Source organism: Rutilus rutilus (assembly GCF_951802725.1).
Source record: "Rutilus rutilus genome assembly, chromosome: 10".
Lineage (NCBI taxonomy): Eukaryota > Metazoa > Chordata > Actinopteri > Cypriniformes > Leuciscidae > Rutilus > Rutilus rutilus.
Window position 1 is genome coordinate 23310813 of NC_140215.1, and position 22812 is coordinate 23333624.

Below are 22812 nucleotides of genomic sequence, written 5' to 3' on the forward strand. Positions count from 1 at the left end.
TTCAGAGAAACAAGCTGATGACATCACTACCTAACAGTCATAATGCCAGTTGGGTCAAAGTGTGCCAATGTTATGTGTCAATCAGATTTATAAAAGAACAAGCAGCACATATCCAGTTGCTCATAAGTACATGACATACATCAAGACCAATCTGCTGTTATACCCTTGCCTTGGGTACCAATTGCAACGTCTATCTACTCTACAAATGATGCCCCAGTGGCTGGAGCCCCCATGAATAGAGACAAATATTTACAAGAAGCAAATTGTACAGTTCCTGAAACACATAACCCTGACTGAAACAGGTCACAGTGATTTGGATCAGCCTGCTCTCTTCAAAGCCTTAGACCGAAACGTAACAGTTATATAACATAATAACCAAACTTAATCAAGTATTTTTTCTTTTTTCTTTAAATAGCTTGAAAAAAGCTTTCATAGACTTTTTCAGTCCTTTTGCACAGCAAATTACATGGAAAAATCAGTCAGGTACATATAAAACAATTATCAAAAACAATAACATATTAAAAATTTGCTCTGGTGGCGTATATGAGCTCTCTCAGGAACTATTCACACCACATTAACTTTGATTGTTCCCATTCTTTAACAGTGAACATTTCATTATTTTTTGGGAAAGCTATTTTAAATGTTTTATGGATTCTCAGAATCACGGTTTACTACTGCAAACACATTTTGACTCAATCATTTATAATGGTGCAAAATGAAAGGAATATTGACTAGTGATGAGCAAACAGCTGTGATGCACAACAACTTGTTTGAAACGATGTAAACATATTTTATTGTGAATCAGAATCCTATGTTAGGTCTGACATATTACTCAAGCTCAGAGTGAATAGGGCATTCAGACTCTGAAATAAATAAATAAATAATTAAACCCTATTGAACACTCTGTTTTCCCCATTGTAATTTTCTTTTATAAATTAATTCCACACTGAGGGCTGATGCCACATCGTCTGTGTTTGCTCACCCTGTCACAAAAACGGGTGGCTGTACTAAGATGAAGGAGATCAGCAAAAACCAAGGAGGGAGGAGCCAGATGATGTCCCAGGCCACAGCCAGTGCGATTTTCCAAGGCGGAGTCATAGGAGGGAGGAGCCATGGTGGAGGCCTGTGTGATGGAACCAGGGATGTGATCTCCTGTGACGGAGCCGGCCATGGTGGAGACCCAGACGGAGCCGAGGAGACACGGAGCCAGGGGGCAAAGTCGGAGCTGATGGCTCATGGGGCCGAGGCGGAAGCGGGAATCCAGAAGACCGCAGTGGAGCCAGTGCGACCGAGGACAAAGGTGGAGCCGACGGGAAGGCAGAGCCCAGTGGAGCCAAAGGGATGGAGGGCAGAAGTGCAACCAAGAGCCAGGAACCCTGCGGTGGAGCCAGGGTGACGTCTGACCAAGGTGAAGATCCATACCTTCAAGTTCCACAGCATTCCCTCTGGGATGGGCTTTGCTGCAGTCTCGTGCACCTGGTCAGACGTGTCGTGGGGCTCAGGCTCCGGGGCGGAATAAGACTCAGTAGGGCTCACTGGCACGGCTCAGACTAGAGATGTAAAAAACGCAGAGCGAGCTGTCTGGATAGTGATTTAGGCATGCCAACTCCAAAAAGTCCCTGGTGTGTGACTCCACCCACAAATGGCAAACTGCAAAGTTCATGGTGAAAGGAGGAAGGGGGAAAATAGGGTGTAAAAAAAAACCCGCCTAAATAAACTATCGATTCTGCACGAAGATGAAGGAGATCAGCAAAAACAGCCTTTAATCCAATAAATTCAACAGGCAAGGAAACTCAGGAAACAATAGTACAACCACATAAAACACTGACAAGACAGGACCAAGAACTGAACAAAACAGAGTAGCAGACTAAACGAGGGAACACCAGGGGCCGGTTGCATAAACAGTTAAGACTAGTCTTACAACTTAGTCATCAAATTTTTTTTCTTTAAGACTGTTCATAACTGTTTCAAGTCAGTTATTGTCAAGTGACTTTTCTAACTGTGTGCTTTCCCACACTTGAAAAAGATAGGTTCTCAGTATATGAAGATGTAAACTGGATTCCACTCAATGATTAGGCCTTGTGAATTATTTCCATCCATTTATTTATTATAGCATTCATGTAGGTGAAAAACCTTTAAAGAAATAAACATACATACATACAGTGATAATCACCAGCAAACCCAATAAAGTGCATAAATTGGCAGGTTTAACATGACTTAATTTTTACTTTTGCACAGAACTCAAATAAAATACAATCAGTACCTTAAGTTAATGAACCATTTAAAACATGAATATTTCACCAAGCCTAAAATATATTTCACATAGGTCTGAGTTGGTAACTACACTTTGAATATTGTGAATATGTGAATATTACACATTCAGTTAAAGCTGGTAGGTATTATATTATATAGCCCTATAACAATAAATTACATACGCAATTTATTTTACATTTAAAGTACAAAATAAATGCATTTTAATAGCTTTTACACATTTGTATAGTTTAATTGACTGGATTTTAACCACAAAGGCTATGAAACAACCTATGCTTTTAACCATATTTATAAATGAATTTCTATTTTAATAATTTACTATACTTAATACTTTTTTTCCAGTCATCTCAATGGCAAAAAGTGTCCCAATCAACCTGAATTCACCCTATTGTATGCAGCCCTCCCAGTTCTGAATTCTTGCATCAATGGGACGTTCGTTTGCAAGATTGGCTGCTAGTTGAAGTGCTGTTAAGAACTCGCTGAAAGTGAGGTCTGACTCTTTTCCAAGACTTTGGAGAGCTCTCTTTGCAACACGCACTGCAGCTTCTGCAGCTCCATTTCGGTGTGGTGAATCGGCTGGATGCACTCTACAGGCAAACTGTGTTCCATTCTTAACTGCATACTCCTCCATGGTTACATTATCTTGACTTTCCAGGAAAGCATACAGATCCTTCATTTTACACCAATGAAATTGGTTCCTGGGTCTGACCAGACCTTTCGGGGATGACCTCTAACTGCAGTAAACCTCTGGTATGCCAATAGGAAGCTCTCTGTAGAAAGAGTGTTGGCCAGCTCTGCATGAATAGCTCTACTTGCCATACAGCAAAAGACAACTCCCAAAACTTTCATTGACGCTCTTCTCTTGACATCGTCCTTTACTTGGTAGGTTCCGAACAGATCGATGGCGGTGAACTCAAATGGTGCAGCAGGTCTCGGTCTCTCTTCAGGTAGTTTACTTGTTGACATACTCTGGCTTTTGCTTTTTTGCAGGAGACGCATCGGTCAACGACTCATCCTCAACAAGGTGCCCACCACTCCATCATGTCCCTTGTCATGAGCTTCACAAGCCAACAAGGTTGCGATCCAGGCATCAAAGGGCAAGAGGGGAACAGTTTTGAGGTCCTCATGAAAGACTTGAACTCTGCAACCACACCAAAAGTCCAGTTGCCATGTCTCTGTAGACAACCAGTCGATCTATTGTGGTATTTGAGAAGATCACACCTTTTTGCACTGCTAAGCAGAGGTCCCTGAATGCATCTTCTCTTTCTTTGAAAGTGATAATACCAGCTGATGATACCACCTCCCACTTTAGTTTGTCCATTGTCTTGACTTGATTTAATTTTTTTGCAGCTCTCCAGACCAATGCCACCGTCTTGATCAGCTGTGTTAGATTGCAGAATCTCTTCACATCAATTAGCTCTTGAACTGGTGTTCCACCAGGTGGTCTACTTGGTCCCATCTGGGTTGAACTCCGATTTTCTTCCGGCTCTTGTTTCTTCAACGGAGTTCTGATAAGTGCGGCGACAAACACTTTTTTCTGGATCTTGGTGATGTTTTCTCTGGCTGCAGCAGCAACATCTTTAGCAGATTTAATTGGCCACTCATTCACTGGTAGACTGAGGAACTTTGGACCTGACTACCACTCAGAGTCTTCATCCAAATCTTTAGGGCCAGCTCCTCTTGTGATGATGTCTGCAATGTGCATTTGCCCTGGAACCCACCACCAATTCTGGACGTTGGTGCTGCTTTGAATCTCTCCAATTCAATTCGCAAAGAAGGTTTGGTAGCCATAACTTTCACGCTGTACTGCTCCTAAGACGGTCTGACTGTCAACGAGATGATACCACTTCTCAATTTGGACCCTGCAATGTCTTTGGAAGTACTTTTTTAACCGGGCAGCAAAGACAGCTCCGCACACCTCCACTTTTACGGCATCGCCTTTACGGTCGAGGGGGGTCAGTTTGGCCTTCAACAAGCCTCACGGTTATGCCTTGACTGCAGCTCCAATGCAGATACAACACTGCTCTGTACACATGTTCACTTACCATCAGAGAAGGTGACACCAACGGGTTTGACGGCGTAATCTGGGGGTGCCAGGGGTCTGATGAATTTTACTTGTCCCAGCTCAACATACTCTTCCAGAAGCTTGATTGCATCCTCCCGGAGCCCTTCCGACAAAGCTGCCTCCCAGGTACTCTCGGTTGGGCCGTAGTTAACTTTGGCCTCTTGGAAGGCCAAAACCTAGTGTCACCAGACCTAGTGGATCATACAGCCCTGAGACTTGACTTAGAAGTTATCTTCTGGTGAGTGGATTTGGCGCTTGTGATCTCACCTGCCCTTTTAATAAATCTTGGCCAAGTCTCATTTTTTTCTTCTACTTTGAGAAATTTACAGAAATCATGACGTGGAGTTTGGCATCTTGTACCGTATATCCAAGGCCAAGGGCTTTATTATCGTCTTCTGTCAGCTGATTTGGTAAGATCATAGTCTTTGGCTCAGTCTTCATCTTATCTCTGGACTCTTTCCTCCCACTTTGATCTGAGTAGACCCAGGGCTTTATGTGGAATCTGCCAGCTTTTAGGATCTGCTCAACATTCGACGTAATGACCTTCAGTTGATCCATGCTGTTGTGGGAAGTCAGGATGTTGTCGACATAAGCATCTTCTTGCAGCATCCTTAAGGTGATTGAATATGGGTAGGTTTGCGGTCTCTCGCAAGGCCAGTTAAGCAATGCAGCCTGCTGGTTTGTCTCCAATATTTACCCTTGTTATGGCATATTCTTCAAATTCATCTCCTCCAGAATCGCGCCAGAGGAATCTGTGCAGATGGACTTCTCGGTCTTCCAGCCAGACGGAGTTATATATTTTCCGTATGTCGCCCAAGGCAGCGAAGACTCCAGCTCGGAACCTCAACAGGACAGCACGAATGGGGTTGAGCACGTCGGGACCTTTGAACAGCAGGTCTTTCAAGCTCAAGCCTCTAAACTTTTGGCTGCTGTTCCAGACGAGCCTCACTTGGGTTGTGACAGAGTGAGGATTTGGAGCGATTAGGTGACTGATGTACCACACTGGCCCGGTCCATTTCTCAGTCACCTAATTTGACAACTTTACTGCAGCTTTGCGACGGACCATGTCATGCACTTGCGCTGCGTAGGCAACTTTCCATTCTGGTTCCTTTGTCAGTTGTTTTTCTGTCCTGAGGAATGTTGCTTCGACAGCCTTTCTGTTGTTTGGCAGGGAAACTGGATCCTCTGTCCATGGGTATTTAGCATGCCAGTGTGGTTCCTCACAGTGCTCATCTCCATTTACATGTTAAGCCATTTTTCATCATTTCCGCTTCTCTTTCTTCAGCGAGTGTCATTTATTTGCCCCCTGGCTGGCAATTCCCGCAGCGACAACCTCCACACTTGGGCTCACAGGCGGCTCCAATGCTGTCCCACTTCCACCATTCCAGGAAGTCTCACTTGAGGGCTACGGTGCTAGATTGAGCGGCAGGATACACAGGAGACTGATGAGTAGCTGGACTTTTACAGGTGAATTCTTCGTACTTGACTGCCGCAGTCCTCTTTGAGTGTGCAAAATGAGTTTTTGACATATGTCTGTCTCCACAGACAATACAACCTGCTGGGTCACTGCTCAATTTGGTGGCTCTTGTTCTGGCATGCCTTGGGTCAGACCTGGTCTCCTTCCTGCTGGGTTCATCTTCCCTTAACTGCTCCAGCTGCTCATATATTGCCTCCTGCTTTTTAAGGAATTCGAGGAGCTTGTCAAAACGAGTTTGTGGTGACACAGCAATTTTCTCATCAGCAATATAAACCAGCCATTCCTTCTTCAGTGACTCCGGGAGTTTGCTCTCAATGGATTTAGTCACCAAGGGATTCTTCATGCCGCCGGTGTCTCCAAGCTCACCTAGGTCGTACAGGGCTTTGTCAATCGTTTGAATCAGCTCCACTATTTTCCTGGCTTGGTGACCTCTTACTGCCGGCATTGCTTGCAACTTCCACAATTTCAAGGGCAATAGCAGCTCTATTTCCAAAGCGATTCTCCAGGACACAGAATATTTCTTCTGCTGTATTATAAGCTGTAAGTTGAAACTCTCTGGCCACTTTATCTTCGAGACTGTCCAGCAGCTGAAATTTCTTCACCTCTTTTGATGCGGTTGGTTTGCCTTGCTTCTGCAGAGCTTCCCACTCCTTTCTCCAGCGATGAAAATCACGTTTACTTCCAGCAAACTTGGGAAGGGAAGTAGGCTTCAACTTGATGGCTGGCCTTGGAGAACTATGGGCTGTAAATGCTCTCTCAGAATCCTGCTCGATTTTTGCTTGAATAAATTCAGCCTTTCTGGAAACCAGCTTGGGGAGACAGATCTCAAGTTCCCTCAGATGGCTTTTAAAGTCTTTTTCCTCAGCAGAAGGGGCCCAACGATTCCATCGGACATGCGCTTCTCTAGCAGCTTTTACCAATCCTCCCAGGTGGCTCAGCGTGAAGTCGTATGCTTCCAGGTTCGCACAAGGTTGAACAGAAAAGACCCGGTCACACTCCGCCTCTGCCACTTGGAAAGCCAGGGACATTTGGGGGTCCCCAAAACTGTCCCAGAGAGTCTTCAAATTTAGATCTTTACCCTCCTTCAGTTTCTGGTCACATTCTCTTGCCATCTTCTCTAGGTCAGCCCTTTGTTGCGAACTTAATGCTGGCACATCCTCTGTATCCAGCTCAGCCTCAACCTCTGCGATGAAAGCAGCCTCCACGTCCTCATTGGCTTCCATGACTTTTGTGGCTTGTAGTGGAAGATTTTTTAAGCTTTCTTTGAGCTCTTCCTCACACATATCCCTATGGGTCCTAGAAACGGAATTGGCGAGCTGAGAAAAGAGTATTTTTGCGCTGGTTCTTTCAGCTTTAAGCTGCTCCAATGACTTTGTCTCCGCCATACCCTCTCGTTGGAACAACGGAATAATAATGCACTCCTTGGGATGACACCACGGCAGTTTACCTTTCTTCTTCCAGGCCTCCAGGTGAGTTTCAAGGTCCTCCAATCCTGGCTGCAGCTTTTCACTGTCAAGTGTCTTTTCTAACTGTGCGCTTTCCCACACTTGAAAAAGATAGGTTCTCACTATTTGAAGATGTAAACTGGATTCCACTCAATGATTAGGCCTTGTGAATTATTTCCATCCATTTATTTATTATAGCATTCATGTAGGTGAAAAACCTTTAAAGAAATAAACATACATACATACAGTGTTAATCACCAGCAAACCCAATAAAGTGCATAAATTGGCAGGTTTAACATGATTTAATTTTAACTTTTGCACAGAACTACATCAAATACATCAGTACCTTAAGTTAATGAACCATTTAAAACATGAATATTTCACCAAGCCTAAAATATATTTCACATAGGTCTGAGTTGGTAAATATTACACATTCAGTTAAAGCTGGTAGGTATTATACAGCCCAATAACAATAAATTATTTTACATTTAAAGTACAAAATAAATGCATTTTAATAGCTTTTACACATTTGTATAGTTTAATTGACTGAATTTTAACCACAAAGGCTATGAAACAACCTATGCTTTTAACCATATCACTAACCACTCGGTGAGTTGCACAGTTTTGAAAACGAACGTTAAGGGTTGTTTTAAGGACATGTTTGTGCATGCCCGTAGCCAGCCACTCTGAAGCGGTCAAAGGCGATTCTAAACGAGTCAAAAAGTCGAGACAGGACCCATCGTCAAAATGTCTGTGTCCACCACTCTAGTTCATCCAAAACAAACCAGAAAAGAGACTCAAAGTGCTAAATACCGGAATTATCCTAAGTTATTATTTTTATTTATATCAAACAGGTTTTAAGTAGTATTTCATAGTATTTGAAGTATTTAAACAGCTGTCCAAATCATGAGTTACCAAATTAAACCAAGCAAATTAGGCAAACTAAGTAAATAAAATTTAAATAAATGTTAAAAACTCTAATTGTTAAACAAAGTATAAACATATATACGAGTAGGCATATTTCAACACCTTATGGGCCCTATTTTAACGATCTGAAACGCAAGTGTCAAAGCGCAAAGCGCAAGTAACTTTGTGGGCGGGTCTTGGCGCTGTTGCTATTTTCCCGGCGGGATAAATGACTCTTGTGCCTGGCGCAAATCTAAAAGGGGTTGGTCTGAAGTAGCTTCATTATTCATAGGTGTGGTTTGGGCGTAACGTGAAATAAACCAATCAGAGCGACATCTCACATTCCCTTTAAGAGCAGGCGCGCTTGTTCTAAAGCGGATTCCTATTATAACGGCGGATTTGCCAGGCGCACGCGAGGAGCGCTTCACAGCCGAGGAGACCGACGTTCCCGTCAGGGACGTTGGGGATGGAGAAACACACCCAAATTAACTTCGGTTAAACAGGCGTATGATAATTTGGGTAAATGTGTAAGCTAGATGTATGCTTTTATAATAAACTGTCTATCTATCTATCTATCTATCTATCTATCTATCTATCGTAATAATGTATGATTTGCAAAAATGATAACTGCTGCGTCTGTGTGTAGATGAGAGAATCAAAGTGTATGGGCGTTGTGCACACGCTACATTGATTAAGGCCAAGCATGCGCCCTTAAAATAGCATATGAATAACATGCGCAACGCGCCATTGACTTTAAACTGTTTTTTTTTCGGTTAGTGGCGCAATTGTTTTCTAAACCTGTAAAATAGCATGAGGGAACGTTTGCGCCGGAACACGCCTCCTCTTTGCGCTGAACCGCCCCGGGGAGCGCAAGTGTATTTCTTAGTTAACCGACGTGCGTCTGTGGAGGGAAAAGTCCGCTTTGCGCGGGTGCAAAATAGGAATGATACATGCGTCCGTGTACAAAGTCAATTGCGCTGGGTGCAAGATAGGGCCCAATAAGTTAAAAATACGCTACTTAAGAACAATGGCGCGATTTACAGAACATCATTGAACGCTATATTCGTTCACATTATTATTATAACAGCAACTAGCAAGCATGACAAAGTAATGAGTATCTTAACCAGCAGAGCTTCAGTGCTTACCGGCTGTCACTTCAGAGTTCTTTGGTGAGCACCCGATCCCGCACAGTGTTTAAAACAGACATCAAGCTCTAATACTCGAACCAGCACTGCTGTCTGCCGTAGCGTCAGCTCCCGGTGCACACAAACAATAGCAACGGTGCGTTGCCTTATCCGGCCTGGGCACACGCAACGGATTGCAGATTAGTTTCACCTGGTACTAATGAGGGAATGCGGGGTGACGGGCGGTTTGCGGCAACAGTTACATAAAAACGTAGATTGGTCTAATTTGATACTAGAAAGTAAGACTGATTGCCCATTGACTCAACACTTGTTGGTCATACTAGTATTTAAGACACAGTCAACATAAGGGCTATGTTTATACAACCGGCCCCAGGTGAACAGAATGAAACTGACACAGACTGAGAAACTAGGTCACAGGAAAACAGATCTAAAACACACTGAACAGAACACAATCCTGATACATGAAGGAGTCCTACTATGTTATATATGGCGCATCACTGAAAGTTTCTGATCTTACTTAATACCTTTATATTTCACTGTATTCTCACCGTTTTGCCGCCTTTCCCGATGACCCTCCCAGCTGCTGAAGAGGGCACTTTTATATGTGTCTCCAGCTTCACTTCCTCTTTCGCAGTAAAGAAATTCTCTTCTTTCAGCTTCCCAAATAAACGGCCCTGGGCCTGAAATGCAGAAGCAAAGACACTGTTCATTTTTCAGGGGCATGATAGGGTACAACAGTTCTAAAGGCCTTTACATTTCTTATCAACCGTCATATACTTTTGGGACCAAACTCACATTTTCAATCATTCATTCATTCCATTGCGCCTAGACTGAATGTAACTAACTGTACTGGGCTTTTAAGTATGTATTACATTCCTTTACCTTAAACTGAGCTTCTGGTGGGCCAGTGATGATGACCATCCTCTGAGTGACGTCAGGACTCTCTGCAGGTGCGATCTGAACATGAACAACAACAAGAACAAGACCAACATATCTTCAACAGATGAGCTCAGAGGAGAGTTCCACTATTTCTGTACACATGTTTTTGTTCAAGATATGATTCAAGATATGAATCAACACTATTTTCTGAGATAATCAACAACATGCCACAAATGCTGTTGACATAGATTAATTTGCTTTAAAGAATATTCCTTTTATTTCTAGAGCTACATCTGAAGCGTGAAAATTCAGCTCTTTCTCTTGAAGTCACATCACACAACCACCAGAGGGATATTTCCAAATTAAAAGAGGTATAACAGTTTCAATTTATCCATGTTCGGTTTGTATTATGACTCTGTGGTCAAGAATTCAGTTTGGTAAAATATTTGATGTCATTAAACCATATGCTGCAGTAAAATGCACCACACTGTAAAATTACATACAACAATTCACACTTTGAAAAGTCAGCATTTATTGAAATATATAGGAAACATCTATAAACAGTTCTGCTGCTACTGTCAAAGGTCACTGACAGTGTACTGTGTACACTGTTTCAATGATATTAAGAATTACTGTAAGTATTGTTGATCAAATTAATGCAGCCTTGGAGACTTTCAAAAACTTTTTTTTTAAATCTTACCAACCCCAAACTTTAGAACGGTAGTGTAATAGTTTACATGCCATTCGACATGAAATGAACCGAGGCACAAACACATACTGAAATATGGGTTGCGGAACCCTACTGATTACCCAGCTACCTACAGGACTGACTGAATCAACAGTGAGGAGGTTACAGATGATTGGCTCACCCACACTAGGCACTAGGCCAAATCTTGTTAGATTCAAATCAAGGATCTCAGCAATGGGACACAGAAAACTAGATGGATAATTGTGCTTTGCGTAACAAAAACAAACAAGGAACCTTCATTTTGCAGATGTGACATGACAGCGCAGGCATTTTAATAGGCAGGAACTCCTACCTTAATAGAGGCTCCTGCGAATCGTGCCAGTTGTTTAATATGTTGACCCTTCTTGCCAATAATAGCACCGACAGCCTGAGTTGGGATAAAGAGGTAGACCACCTCCTGTTCAGGAGCCTGCAGTGGAAAGGGCAGAAGAAACATGCAAAATATTACACCTCTAATTCAATTTGATGCTGTAAATCAGGGATTCCTCTAAAATCCACCCGAGTATGTGATCCTTTTTCAAAAGTGGTTCATAAAAATGTCCATGTGTCTGTTTACTCCAGTTACTGAACTGAACATGATACTGCTCAGTTCAGCACAGGCTGGAGATTGAGCCCTGAATTCTCCATTTATCACGAAAGTGAGAACACAAACCACTTATCTGTTTCTAAGGCCCTTTTTACACCTGGTATTAAGATGTGTTTTGGTCGATCGGATCACAAGTGGACAACTCTAAATACAGGTGTAAACAGGGTCTAAAACATTTTGAGCTTGTTCACTTTCGACCACTTCCAGAGGTAGTCAAAAAAGCATTTGACCGGATTGCTTTCGTAGAGTAAACACACTTGTGGTCGAACAGCCACAAAAGACCACCTACTCTCCGCCTCCTGACCTGATGCATAAACATTATGGGAAGAGCACTAGCCAGACAGACAGGATTCAAACTTTTTCGCCTGAAGACCTAACTTTAGTTTGATGACGAAAAACGCACCAAGCAATGTTCTCTCGACATTCCTGATTTCTAACACACCCTCACCGCGTTCAGCATGGTCTTGCGGTTGTCAGAGCAGAAACGAAAGCTGGTCTCCATTTGTTTTTCCGTCATCTCTGGCCCCGTTCAAATATAAATTGCGTGATATTATTTCGTCCATTAGATCGAAAGATCTGAAAAAAACTCATATATTTACCCACCCATAGACCCTCTCCTAGAAGAAATCAGGACAGAAGTGGTGAAAGTGGACAAAAGTGACGGATTAAAACACCGGGTGTAAACGGGAGAGTGTCCCTCGTCTACTTGTGATCCGATCAACCAAAACGCATCTTAATACCAGGTGTAAACATGGCCTAAAGGACCTGACCTGCCTGGCACCCCAGTGTGAACCGTAGGAAACCGATGACTCTTTGTTCAGACTCTTAGCATGGGTGACAGTTATACATTGAAGAGGTCTCAGAGATTTTTCATTCATAAGATAACAGCATTAGCTTGTGGTGCTTAGTACTGTCGGATGGAGAAAGAGGTTGTTATCTGGTGAATAACTACCAAGTTATTTATTCAAATGACATGAGACATTGCTGTTGAACTGGATCACAGTAAAGCTGATAACTCTGTCCATTGTTCAATTGGTTCACTAACAGATTTAGTCACTCCATTTTGTGTCAGTTAATGAATCTACTAACACACTGTCAATGGATAGGAAACATTTTCTGTGTTTAAGTATTTTGGAGAATTTTGAGTATATATTGTGTAAAATAGGTGTTTATTTAAATGATAATTTAAATCATTTTGGGGACATCATATTTGTCATCATTAAATTGTATTGCACATAAAATACAATATATATCTGCATTATATATCAGCATTATATTGGCCACCCCACTCTCTAGATACAGTATCAATATATGCAATTATAAAAACAAAATTGGTTGGCAGTATTTTTTTGTGGCTGGAACACTATCCACCAATTATAATCTAGAAGCAGAACTATCTTTTTTACGGGACAGTTTCAGTTCCAGTACTCACTGTGTGCTGGTGAGAGACGGCACTAGCAGGCGGAACACCGTACAGCCCACCCAGCTGTGATGAGTGACCCTGGAATGGATGAGATAGGTCAATTTACAAATGGTTTATATCTCAAGAATATTTCACTGGCTCTCCTTTATTACACATGCAAATACTGAAATACTAAGAAGTTCATAAGTCACTCTTAGTAAGTTTTTTTTTGCTCTCAACTTTACATGATTAGATCACCATGAATTGTCATGCAAACAAATTGGGGAGAACTGCCAACACTCATTCAGAAACCTGAATGATTAATAAACAAAAGAAAATTCACCAGCCACACTTTGAAATGATTCATTTCTAAGTTATATCTTTAAAAAAGGCCCTTTTAATAGCTGCAACCTACAGTGACCTTCACAAATATTGGCACCCTTGGTAAAAATAAGCAAAATTGACTGTGAAAGTTTGTTTTTGCAATTTCTCCTCTTGGTCTATCATTCAAAAATTTCACAAAACCCTAACCTTTCATTAAAGTCAAATAGTTGAAAGAAAAAAAGTCTTACCATATTTGTTTTCTGAAATTGATGTATACCACAATTATTGGCACCCCTAACTAATGAGTAAGAATCTAACTGAAGTATATTCCAATTCATATGGTATGTTTTTAAGTTCACCTCAGTGATCAGGAACACTTAAATGATAAGTCATCATGACTTCCTGTTTCACTTGGCTCTAAATATGACGTGACACACAGGCCAAATTCCTATAGTCATCCATCACTATGGGAAAGACCTGAGAATACAGGAATGATGTGTGACAAAAAGGTTGTTGAGCTGCACAATTCATGAAATGGCTATAACATAATAGTTTAATTGTTATAAGAATACTCAATTGTCACTATCTGGGCAATAATTAAGAAGTTTAAATCAACTGGTGATGGTAACAATCTACCTAGAAGAGGTTTTGTAACAAATTGTAAAGATTTGGAGAATTGCATATGCTAGTTGAGTCTTGGGGTCAGAAACTCTTCAAAACTATGACCAGACCTTACATATTTAACCACAACTTGTTTGGGGATGTAAAAATAAAATAAAAAACACCAGAGGTGGGTTTTACATAGACAGAAGCATAGCCATTTATAAAAGTACCTCATCCCCACTGTGAAGTATAGTGGGGGATCTTTAATGCTAATTTCTTTCCAAAGACCCTGGACAACTTGTTAGGATACACGGTATCATAAACTCCATCAAGTACCAGCAGATATTAAATCAACACCTTATCGACCCTGTCAAGAAGCTTAAACTGGGCTGTGGTTGGATCTTCCAGCACGACAATGATCCACAGCACAACTCAAATCCAAACCCCATAAAAAAACCTGTGGGATGAGCTGAAGAAAAGAGTCCACAAGCATGGACCTCTGATTCTGAAGGACCTGGAGAGATTCTGTATGAAGGAATGGTCTCAGATCTCTCGTCATATGTACATCAACCTTATTAAGCATTATAGGAAAAGATCCAGAGCTGTTATCTTGGCAAAGGGAGGCTGCACAAAGTATTAAATGAAGGGGTGCCAATAATTGTGGAAAAATCTATTTTATGATAAGAATTGTTTTCTTACATCAATGTGACTTTAATTAAAAGATTAGATTTTTGTGAATATTTTGAATAAAAGACTAAGAGGAGAAATTGCAAAAACAAATTTTCATAGTCAGTTTTTCTCATATTTACCAAGGGTGCCAAATATTTGTTGGAGCCCACTGTATTTAGATATTTTTTTTTGTATTATTAAAATGCTCTTATATTTTTTATTAATATCTATTTTTGAATTAGATGTTTTGTTAATATTTTACATTTCCATTTTAATTTCAGTTAGTAATGAAGGTTTAAGAGAAGCTGGCTGACCAGCTGGCTTACTAGCATAACCAGTAACTAGCTGGCTGATGAGGATAATAGCATTCTACTAGCATTTGATTTTCAACAACAGTTTGCAAGCAAGCTTTGTTACTTATTGACAGTAAATGCCAAAGTTTGTAATATTATGTAGAGAGCTTGATTAACCGTAAGCAAAGAACTGCACCAAAGAAAAAAACTGTTGTAATAATCAAGTTTTACAGTCCTACTGAGGATGATAAAAACCAGCTAACACTCATTCAATGAGTGCCTTCTCACACACCCACACACTCATTCTACCTTCATTAGTTCATCCGTGAGCCATAAGCTGTCCTGTCTGACTCATCACTAAATATGAAGGGGAACCCTGCAGCACGCTAACCGAACGGAAGGATCACACAACTCAACAATGAGTAGATGCGTTCTAAGGTGAGTACTCACTGAGAAAGAGACAATGTGTACAATGTGATCGGGAGGCTAAATGTCAGGATAGTTCACCATTTAGATTAGAATTCCTTTTAAAGTCCCATTTAATTGCTGAAACTGAACTGAGGTAGAAAACATGATGTAGTCCTTCAAATTTAAGAATGTTAATGAACTGAAATTCGTTGTTTCTGCAAGAATAGTTTTAAAAATGTAATTTTTCAGTATAAATTCCCATTCAAATTTAATTTTGAACAGAAGAATTCTGAGACTGAAACATCCAAATATGTTGTAGTTATAAAACTGTGGTTTGTTTGCACTCACAAGAAAAGGGTTGTAGCCAGTTGGGGGTATGGGTGGGACGCCTCTGGGCCCAGCAGCTGGTGGCAATACTGACAGACCGGTTGAAAAGATGCCCAGTGCACTCAGGCTTAACCCGGGGATAAGGTTGGTTTGTTGCTGAAAGACAGAGAAATAACATCATGGATTATGAATGATTACTCAGTTCATGAACACAAGCTATCATGTTTGTCTTGATAATAACTCTAATTTGAGATTAGATTTCTCAGTTTCCATGTATTTCTGAGCTGTATGAACAGTCTTAACAGTGTGAATATTTGTTATAACATCTTGTAATATCGTTCCTGTCACGCTAGGTGGCTCCATCGACCCGGTGCATCATTTTATGTGGTAAGCGCTTTTAGATAAGTTTGTATGCTGTTTAGTCTTGACAGAGATATACTTGATTTTTCATTTTCTGTCTGATTCATCTGCTCTGCCTCTTTCATTCAAAACGGAATTAAGTTTACACGGTTCAACTAACAGACAGTTACACATGAAACTGTCGCAAAAACACTTGATCCAAGCATGAATAATTTACCGTATGCCTGACTGAGGACTGACTAATGTGTGACTATAAATGAAACTGCATTAATTTGATCTGTGTAGTTGATATAGGCCTCTACCGCAAAATAAATGACTCACTGAAGATGAAAGGAGTCCTCGGATAATGCGACGGTGTAAACTAGAACGATGATGCTATTGTTACAGTATTTGCTCTGTCTATGGCTTCACCTCCCTCAGGCACAGGCAGTGACGTCATGTGTGTAAACAGGGAGAATGGTGTACATGTGCGTGCACGTCTGCGTGAATGGCTGTTGACAGGATGCGTTCTCCTTATGCACGGCAGGGGATGAACTGACTCAAGGCTGTTTCCTATAAACACAGTCAATAACTGAACACAAGCAAACAGTCTAAAAGCCTTGTCATCTATTCTACAGGACTCTGACTCAAGGCAGACCATTATAAACAGCATTTTTATGTAGAACATATCAGTGTTTCTTTAAGTTAAATCTGAAAAATGTCATATTGATTATAACATCAAAGACAGTGGATTAAAATGAAGTGTGAAAATCCTGTCATCAAAACCGCAAACACTTACGTTAATAGCAGCAATGTCATTCTCATAGGCTTCCCTCAGCTTCCTCGTGATCTCCACTTCAGCCCTACAACAGGCCTCGATACTCCCTTTCACTATAATGGTTCTCTCTGGATTATAAATAGTTAAATCCTGTAAACTGTGGGAAGAATGGACCAAGAAAGAGAAAAAGCAGAGTAAAATTACTGGTACATATTTAAGAAACACACAAATTTCTCCTGTCAGATTGGAGCAGTGTTTGAATTGAGGGCATTTTTAATGATTAGTTATTATATTGTGCATATGATGTGACCATATTTGTATTGACTAATATTAGAATGTTTTTAAAAATATTACTTCAGTCTATTATTATTATTATTATGGTAACACTTTAAAATAAGGTTTCATTTGTTACCATTAGTAAACTACATTATTTAACATGAACTAACAATGAAAAATACTTCTGAAGCATTTCTTAATCTTAATTTCAGCATTTACTAATATATTTTTAGAATTAAATCATATCTTAACATTAGTTAATGAACTGACAAATAATGAACAATTGTATTTTTAATCATTAACATTTACAAAGGTTAATAAATGCTGTAAAAATATATTGCTCATGTCACAGTTATGCTCAGTTAGTTTCTGTTTTCATGGACTTTTGGTTTATTTTCAGTCACGTGTTCATCATCATTACCCTCATTTACTTTGTATTTAGTTGCAGTCTTTTCAGTTCCCTGGTGTCCGGTCACGTCTATGTTAGAGGTTGTGTTATGGTCGCCTGCCTGTTTGGATTGCCCTTTAAGTGGATTATTAAAGAGTTTTGAAACTTGATCATCGTCATCTTGTTCTTCCTTCAATCTTGTGTAACAGATGACCGGACCACAACTAAATATGGACTATGCAGCTCAATTCACTGCTTTAGCCTGCCGAAGCCTTCATTTTTTGGACTTTTCAGTTGACTTTGTCGTCTTGCCATCACTTGCCCTTGCGACAACGAAACCCTGAAGTCATTGTTCTGGATCGGGGCAAATTATCACCATCCATTAGACCTGGAGAGTGTCTACTCCCGATCCGGAACACAGCTGGACCCAGAGTCCGATTCACCACCTTCGACCGCAGAGAATTTGTGTAACCCCCTCGCAGACGGAGATCTACCGTGGTGAGTGAGCCAGAGCCGGAGGAAAGGAGGACAGCGCTGACCAATGACCATCACCCCAGAACAGGAGCCCCAGAGTGAGTCTGACCAGGGGTGTGAGCCCCAACACCAGCGGCTGAGGGAATGCCAGTAAAAGTGGACTCTGAGGACTGCCTGATCGTTCTCAGTACGGAGGTATTGCTTCCAAACCTATCCCACCCGGTATTGTACTCTACATCATCACTGCCTAAAGACATTGAGATCGTTATGGACTGTAATTGATCTGTTTTTCTTTATCATTGCTGTTTAAAGACAGCATTGAGAATTGAATGGACTGTGTCTTACCTACATTGATCCCATCAAGTTTCCTGTTATCACCATCACCGCAGAGCTCAGCCAGTCCTCCAGCCCCGCTTCTGCTGGATACTTGCAGCCCTTCGACTTCTCTGGATACACCTTACTGTGACGTGAAGCCTCAGGTCGTGCAAACACCAGCCTCGCCTGAGCAAGAGGATCCTGTGGCTCTGCCTCGGATCCCTTCGCTCCACCTCGGCCCGTCAACCTGTTGACCCCTCCTTGGCTCTTCCCACTTTCGGCTCCACCAGAGACCCTCGGCTTTGTGGCTCCACCTGGTTACCTCGTCCCACCGACTCCCCCTTGGTCAGTCATCACTCTGCTTCCGTCACGTCTCTGGGGAGGGTCTCCGACCTCCATCGGTCGTCCCCCAGATGTCGTCCTCTCTCCCTCGACTCCACAGTGGGCTGTCGTCACTGCCAGGCTCTAGGTTCGCACCACTGACCTATCACCGGCATCGCCGCCAGTGGATCATTGTCATCCACACGTCACCATTTCTGGTCGCTCCGGCTCCACCGCGGTTTTGGGGTCCCCACCTCTGCTCGCTTCCCATGAGTCGTCAGCTCCACCTTGGCCCTCCAGACCTGCGGTGTCACCCTGACTCCGTGTCTCCTCGGCTCCATCTGGGTCTCCACCACGACCGGCTCTGTCACAGGAGATTGCATCACTGGTCCCTCCTCCCAGGCCTCCACCATGGCTCCTCTCTCCTGTGACTCCACATTGGATCATTGTGCTGGCTGTTTCCTGGGTCCCTGCCTGGCTACTCCTGCTCTTGGCTTCTCCCACCCTTCCACTCCCCCATGGACTATATTGACTGTCTCTGTTTACACCCCTCTCCAACTCCACGTCCTCCTCCTCAGATGGACCTTTTTACTGCGCGAGGACGTGTTTTGGTTTTGTTCCTGTTTACCTGCATGTCCTGTCATTTGACCTAGTTTCCCAGTGTGTTTGATTAATGATTCCGTTCACCTGATCTTTTAATTATCTTATTAGCTCTCCATGTTATCTAAGCCCTGTGTTTCCAGAGTTCATTGTTTGGTGAACCACTACTTGATTTGAAAAAGGGGGAAATATTTAGGGGGATATTTATTATTATCGTTATTATTACCGTATCAACATCATGTCAATAGCAACATAAAAAGAAACAAAACTTTACCCTGCTACTTTGCTTATTTAAAAATATTATTATTAATATTATTACATTTTCCATTTAATTTCAATTGATTGTGTATAATAATTTATTATACAGAGGTATAATGTCTGATCTCGCTGAATGCACAATGTAAGCACAACAACCACATCTTCAAAATATGGTAAGGACTCTAACCATAAAGCATGAGTTAACTGGAGCACAGAATACGAGAGAGCTGCGCCATGTCATAGAATTTGATGTCATAGATGTTTGCACTGTATCGTTGCTGTGTTGTTCTTGTGCTGAATATTCTATTGCATTCTTCTCTGATTCCACCTGGAAGGAAGTGGGACTCTATGCAGAGAGCAAATTATTTGAATCTGTATTGATGAGCATTAGTAAATAAGGCTGTTTTTAGAGGAACAGCTAAGCAATGACGTCAGGAGTGCTGGTTAGGGTTTAATTGGGTGACTCACTTCCTAAGCGATCTGTGTGACCAGCACACACTTTATTTCTGGGAAATACTTAAAACCACCTGTACACTGATGCTCTGCACCAGATCCTAGCACTCAGCAGCCCATTACAAGGTCACATCACATGTTCAGGTCATGTTATGATCAATATCTTGACAACAAAACAGCATTACCTATCAAAACAAGAGCTACAGCTTTAATAAAAAAAAAAAAAAAACTAATAGATTTTAAAATAACAGCCACAAAAGCAAAATAATTATGAGCTTCCATTGTTTTCACCTGCTGAAAGCCATCAAACGTAACAGACACTCACGAGGAGATGGTTATCTTGGTCTCTGTCTCTTCTTCAATCTTTTTCAGGTTTCTGCCCTCCTTCCCGATCAGTCTTCCAACCAGACTGTTGTGGGCCAGGATCTTCATAGGAATATCCTCAGTTCTACAGAAGCAAAAACACAAGTAAAAAATTCCATAGATGCATTTAAAGAACACCGCAAAATAAAAAGACTTCGGAAGAATCAGACTTACACTTTTGTGTCATCAGCCTCTTTCTGCATGATGTCCATGATCATACGGCACGCGGCGGAGCAGCCCTCAGGAGTTGAGTGGATGGTGATGGGCTTCTCTGCCGCTCCCGCGTTCTCCTTACGATGGATGTCCACCCTAACAGGACAGGAACATGACCATTCAGCAGCGATCAAACTAAGCTTTGTGAAAAGTTGTCACTGTAAATCAAGCAGGTATTTATAATCAACGTGAATTGATGGTCACAGCCAGATTTAATTAATAAATGTGACATTTTCAGGATATTTCATGTCCAAAATATACAGATGATCTTATCATTTTCTGTGTACTAATATCATATTTTATGTAAATTTGTATTTAAGCAATTCTATGTACAGTTTGAAATCAATTAAGGGCTAGATTTACTAACAGCTTGCGCCAGCGCAAACACTTTTGCCGTAAAAAAAATAATACTGTCAGGATTTACTAAAGACAAGCAGTGAAGAAATTTCGCTAAAAAGGCGTGGACAGTCATTTTTGCGTCTGAGCTTATCGTATATGCATTTGTAGGAGTTTCCCTTTCAGACACAAAATTTATGAGAGGAGAGTATTTAAATAAACAGCATTTAAATTTTAAATAAAATTTTAATTTAAATTTGCTAAGGTTTACGCTAGTCAATTCACTGGTATTTGCACCATTTTCTATCGCTCAAAAAAAGCATGTCTTAACCCATTTTGCACCTGTGTTGTTAGTACTTCACCCGCTTTGCTTGTTTGCGACTGCTCTTGGTAAATTGCGTTAGTCATTAGGGAAATGATCCAGCTGCGTCTGTGTTCTGTAATTTGTGTGTCATAAGTAGATGACGCGCAGAACTTTCCACTCCCATTGGCGCTTTTATGTAATTGCGCTCTCATGCTAATTGCCCTGTTTAGTAAATCTGGCCCAAATACTTTTATAAATCCAAGAAGCATTAAACTGATCAAATGTGAGAGTAACAGCATTTATTTGAAATAGAAATCTTTTGTAACATTATAAATGTTGTTCTTTTTAACTTAATATTCACCAAACAATCCTAAAAAAAAAAAAAAAAAATCTAAAATATTAAGCAGCAAAACTGTTTTCAACGTGGATAATAAGAAATGCTTCTTTAACGCCAAATCAGCATATTAGAACGATTTCTGAAGGATCATGTGACACTAAAGACTAGAGTAATGAGGCTGAAAATTCATTTGCCAGCACAGGAATAAATTACACTTTAAAATAAAAAACAGTTCAATTAAATTGTAAATTTTTCACTGTTTCAGGTCAAATAAATGCAGCCTTGGAGGCTCCTATCAAAAATATACTGTATAAAAAACAATAGTACCGAACCCAAACTTGTAAACGGTAGTGTATATCACATTTGTAATTAATAAATGTATTATATAATTATAAAAATAATAATTGTATTTATATTAATTGAGGTCCACAAAATGAACTCTTATTAATCACATCAATACATCACACTCACTTAGACTGTGTCTGTTTGGTGATGTTTTTGATTGTGAGACCCTCCTTGCCAATGATGGCTCCCACAAACTGTGTGGGCACCAGCATGCGCAGGGGGAAGTCTGGCTGTTTCTGTCGGAGCCCCAGGGAGCCTCCAGAGGTCCCGGGCTGGGAGTCCTGTTCTCGTGATGTCCTTCCACCCCGACGATTCCGGGTTGCAGGCAGTGGTGGAGCAGCATCCATATCCAAAATATAAGACACTTTAAAGGAGTAATCCTCAAACGTCTGTCCTGTTAACTTCTCTACAGCGCTGAAGACAAGGACAGAGAAAACAATGACAGTGTAAAGGTGGAGAGTTTTGCCATTTTTAAAATAAAAAATCAGGGCTGGCAGTGTGATGGTAAATACCCAGTGACAGTTGTGTCAACCAGTGGAAGTTCTGCAGAAGATGAGGTTCAATGCAGACAACTTCACTGCATCAATATCAGCGGATATGCATGTATATTTAGCTGCTATTTCACAATGGTGTCAAAAATGGCTCATCATTTATAATCTATCACAGTTTTAAACTCATGTTACATAATGTATAGCAGTTTTTGCACTAATTTCAGACTTGTTCATTTTTCGCAAAAAAACAAACAAAAGAAAACAGACGAAGTCTCTTTAATTTTAGTATAAATGCCACAAAATGTATTTATTATGTAATATATAAAACATTTTGGGATAAATTTTTTTGGGAAAAAAGTTTATATATACACCATTAATGTGACTAAATATTTAATTTTGAGTAATTTTATATCACAATGGTGGTGTATGCTATGAGGATAGTTATTTAGCTGAATACTTTAAGTTCCTTAAAGGCACACCGTGTAACTTTTCAACCTTCATAATATATTTCCAAGACCCTTGTGATGGTACATCGACTTACAATAGGTTGAATGACACCTCTGCCATAGCCTGACGGGGTCTGTATCGCTTTTACTGGCACTATGTAACTTCGGGGTTCGGGTAGTAATCCGAGCACAAAAAGAACTACAAAATTCGACTGCTTTACGGCATA

The 22812-nt window shown here is 40.9% G+C and overlaps 2 protein-coding genes across 2 annotated transcripts in view; both read right to left on the reverse strand.

Moving 5' to 3' along the window:
• The window catches only part of igf2bp2a (insulin-like growth factor 2 mRNA binding protein 2a), a 69229-nt gene that overhangs the window by 5215 nt on the left and 41202 nt on the right, over positions 1 to 22812 (reverse strand). The window contains exons 6-14 of the mRNA XM_084420966.1: positions 21775 to 22062; positions 20288 to 20422; positions 20076 to 20198; positions 16687 to 16822; positions 15570 to 15704; positions 12955 to 13023; positions 11229 to 11345; positions 10192 to 10266; positions 9858 to 9989 (exon numbers count right to left, since the gene is read on the reverse strand). Of these exons, the coding sequence (XP_084277092.1) occupies positions 9858 to 9989; positions 10192 to 10266; positions 11229 to 11345; positions 12955 to 13023; positions 15570 to 15704; positions 16687 to 16822; positions 20076 to 20198; positions 20288 to 20422; positions 21775 to 22062 (1210 nt within the window). The remainder of the gene's footprint in view (positions 1 to 9857; positions 9990 to 10191; positions 10267 to 11228; positions 11346 to 12954; positions 13024 to 15569; positions 15705 to 16686; positions 16823 to 20075; positions 20199 to 20287; positions 20423 to 21774; positions 22063 to 22812) is intronic.
• Positions 6 to 9459, reverse strand: LOC311298223 (uncharacterized protein). Its single transcript, XM_084420967.1, has 2 exons — positions 9310 to 9459; positions 6 to 7476 (listed from the first exon to the last, which is right to left on the reverse strand). The coding sequence occupies exon 2, from the start codon at positions 7196 to 7198 to the stop codon at positions 6200 to 6202; it is 999 nt and encodes a 332-aa protein (XP_084277093.1). The 5' UTR covers positions 7199 to 7476; positions 9310 to 9459; the 3' UTR covers positions 6 to 6199.

Excerpts from the sequence above, each read along its gene's own strand:
- LOC311298223 (XM_084420967.1), bottom strand. The coding sequence starts at position 7,198 with ATGGCGGAGACAAAGTCATTGGAGCAGCTTAAAGCTGAAAGAACCAGC.